At 65.7% G+C, this 1,214-nt stretch overlaps 1 protein-coding gene across 1 annotated transcript in view; it reads left to right on the forward strand.

Moving 5' to 3' along the window:
- Window positions 1–518: 518 nt before the first annotated feature.
- EMIHUDRAFT_123316 (hypothetical protein) overlaps window positions 519–1,214 on the forward strand; it is a gene marked incomplete at both ends in the record, with an annotated part of 6,038 nt that continues 5,342 nt past the window's right edge. The window contains one exon of the mRNA XM_005780623.1: window positions 519–1,199. Coding sequence (XP_005780680.1) covers window positions 519–1,199 — 681 coding nt within the window. The remainder of the gene's footprint in view (window positions 1,200–1,214) is intronic.

A 1,214-nucleotide genomic window follows, 5' to 3' on the forward strand; every position in this document is an offset into this window, starting at 1 on the left:
TGTGTGTGGAGCGGGGTCGGCGGGAGGTGAGTAAGAGTTTTCTGAGAGCAGGGGGAGGGGGAACAATCCCAAAGAGAGCGCACCCCTGCTTTCGTCGGCCGTTTCCCATTGCTTCACCCCATCGGCCGGCGGGTTGAAAGTTGGCAGACATCTTACTGAGTGCGATTGGGCCAGGGCCTTGCGACTGAGGCGAGATCACCAGGGTTTCCCCTCAGCAGACCGCCCCCTCTACTCGGAGCTATAATGAACACGTTTTCTTTCTCTTTCTACTCCAGAATACACACTGCCCCCACAGAGTAAAGAATCAGTAAAGAAAGAAAGAAAGAAAACGGACAATCCAAGGGAGGGATGGGAGGACGGCACGCCGCCACCACACAGGGATTTTAAGGAGAGGGGTGTGGTGCGCTAGCCGTCGCCCACCCTTGGGCGTCGGCCTCTTCCTATCTCTCTTCGCAGTCTTGGGGTACCTGTACTACCCCGGTTAATTTTTTTCCGTGTGACTCTGGGCACGCGGCTCCATGGCGACCGCCGGCTCCTCTAGTGACGGCCGGCTCGACGTGGCGCAACTCCTGGCGCAGCGTGCGGCGAGCAGCGGGCGGCCGTCCATCGAGGTGGAAAAGGAGGACGACCTCGAGTACGACCTGGCGCACCTTGCCGCCTTTGACCCTGCGCCGCTCTCTGCTGAGGCGCTCTCGGCGGACGCCGAGGCGCACCTGCTCGAAACGGCGCGCGACAACGCGCAGCTGATGGCGAACCGGCTGTACGCGATCCTCGCGTCGCAGGAGAGCAAGGCGGTCATCCGCCTTCCCCCGCCCACGACGCAGCTGCCGCGCGAGAAGCCGCTGCCAAAGCCGCGGCCGCAGACGCGCTGGGAGAAGTTCGCGGCGGAGAAGGGCATCGTCAAGAAGAAGCGGTCCAAGATGGTGTGGGACGAGGCCGCCGGCCAGTGGGCCCCGCGGTACGGCTTTGGCCGCGCCAACAAGCAGGACGACCCGCTCAAGACGTGGCTCGTCCCTGCGAAGCCGGGCGAGGACGGCTCGACCGACCCGTTCGAGGCCGCGGCCGGGAAGCGGGGCGAGGCGCGCGCGAAGCAGAAGCGGCAGGAGGAGCGCAACCGTCTCGAGGCGGCCCACGCCGCCGGCCTCACCTCGCGCGGGAAGGGCGCCGCGGCGGGCGCCGGAGGCTCGCTCGGCTCGTCGGTGATCGCTCGCGAC

This window comes from Emiliania huxleyi (genome assembly GCF_000372725.1).
Source record: "Emiliania huxleyi CCMP1516 chromosome Unknown EMIHUscaffold_2101, whole genome shotgun sequence".
Taxonomy (NCBI): Eukaryota; Haptophyta; order Isochrysidales; family Noelaerhabdaceae; genus Emiliania; species Emiliania huxleyi.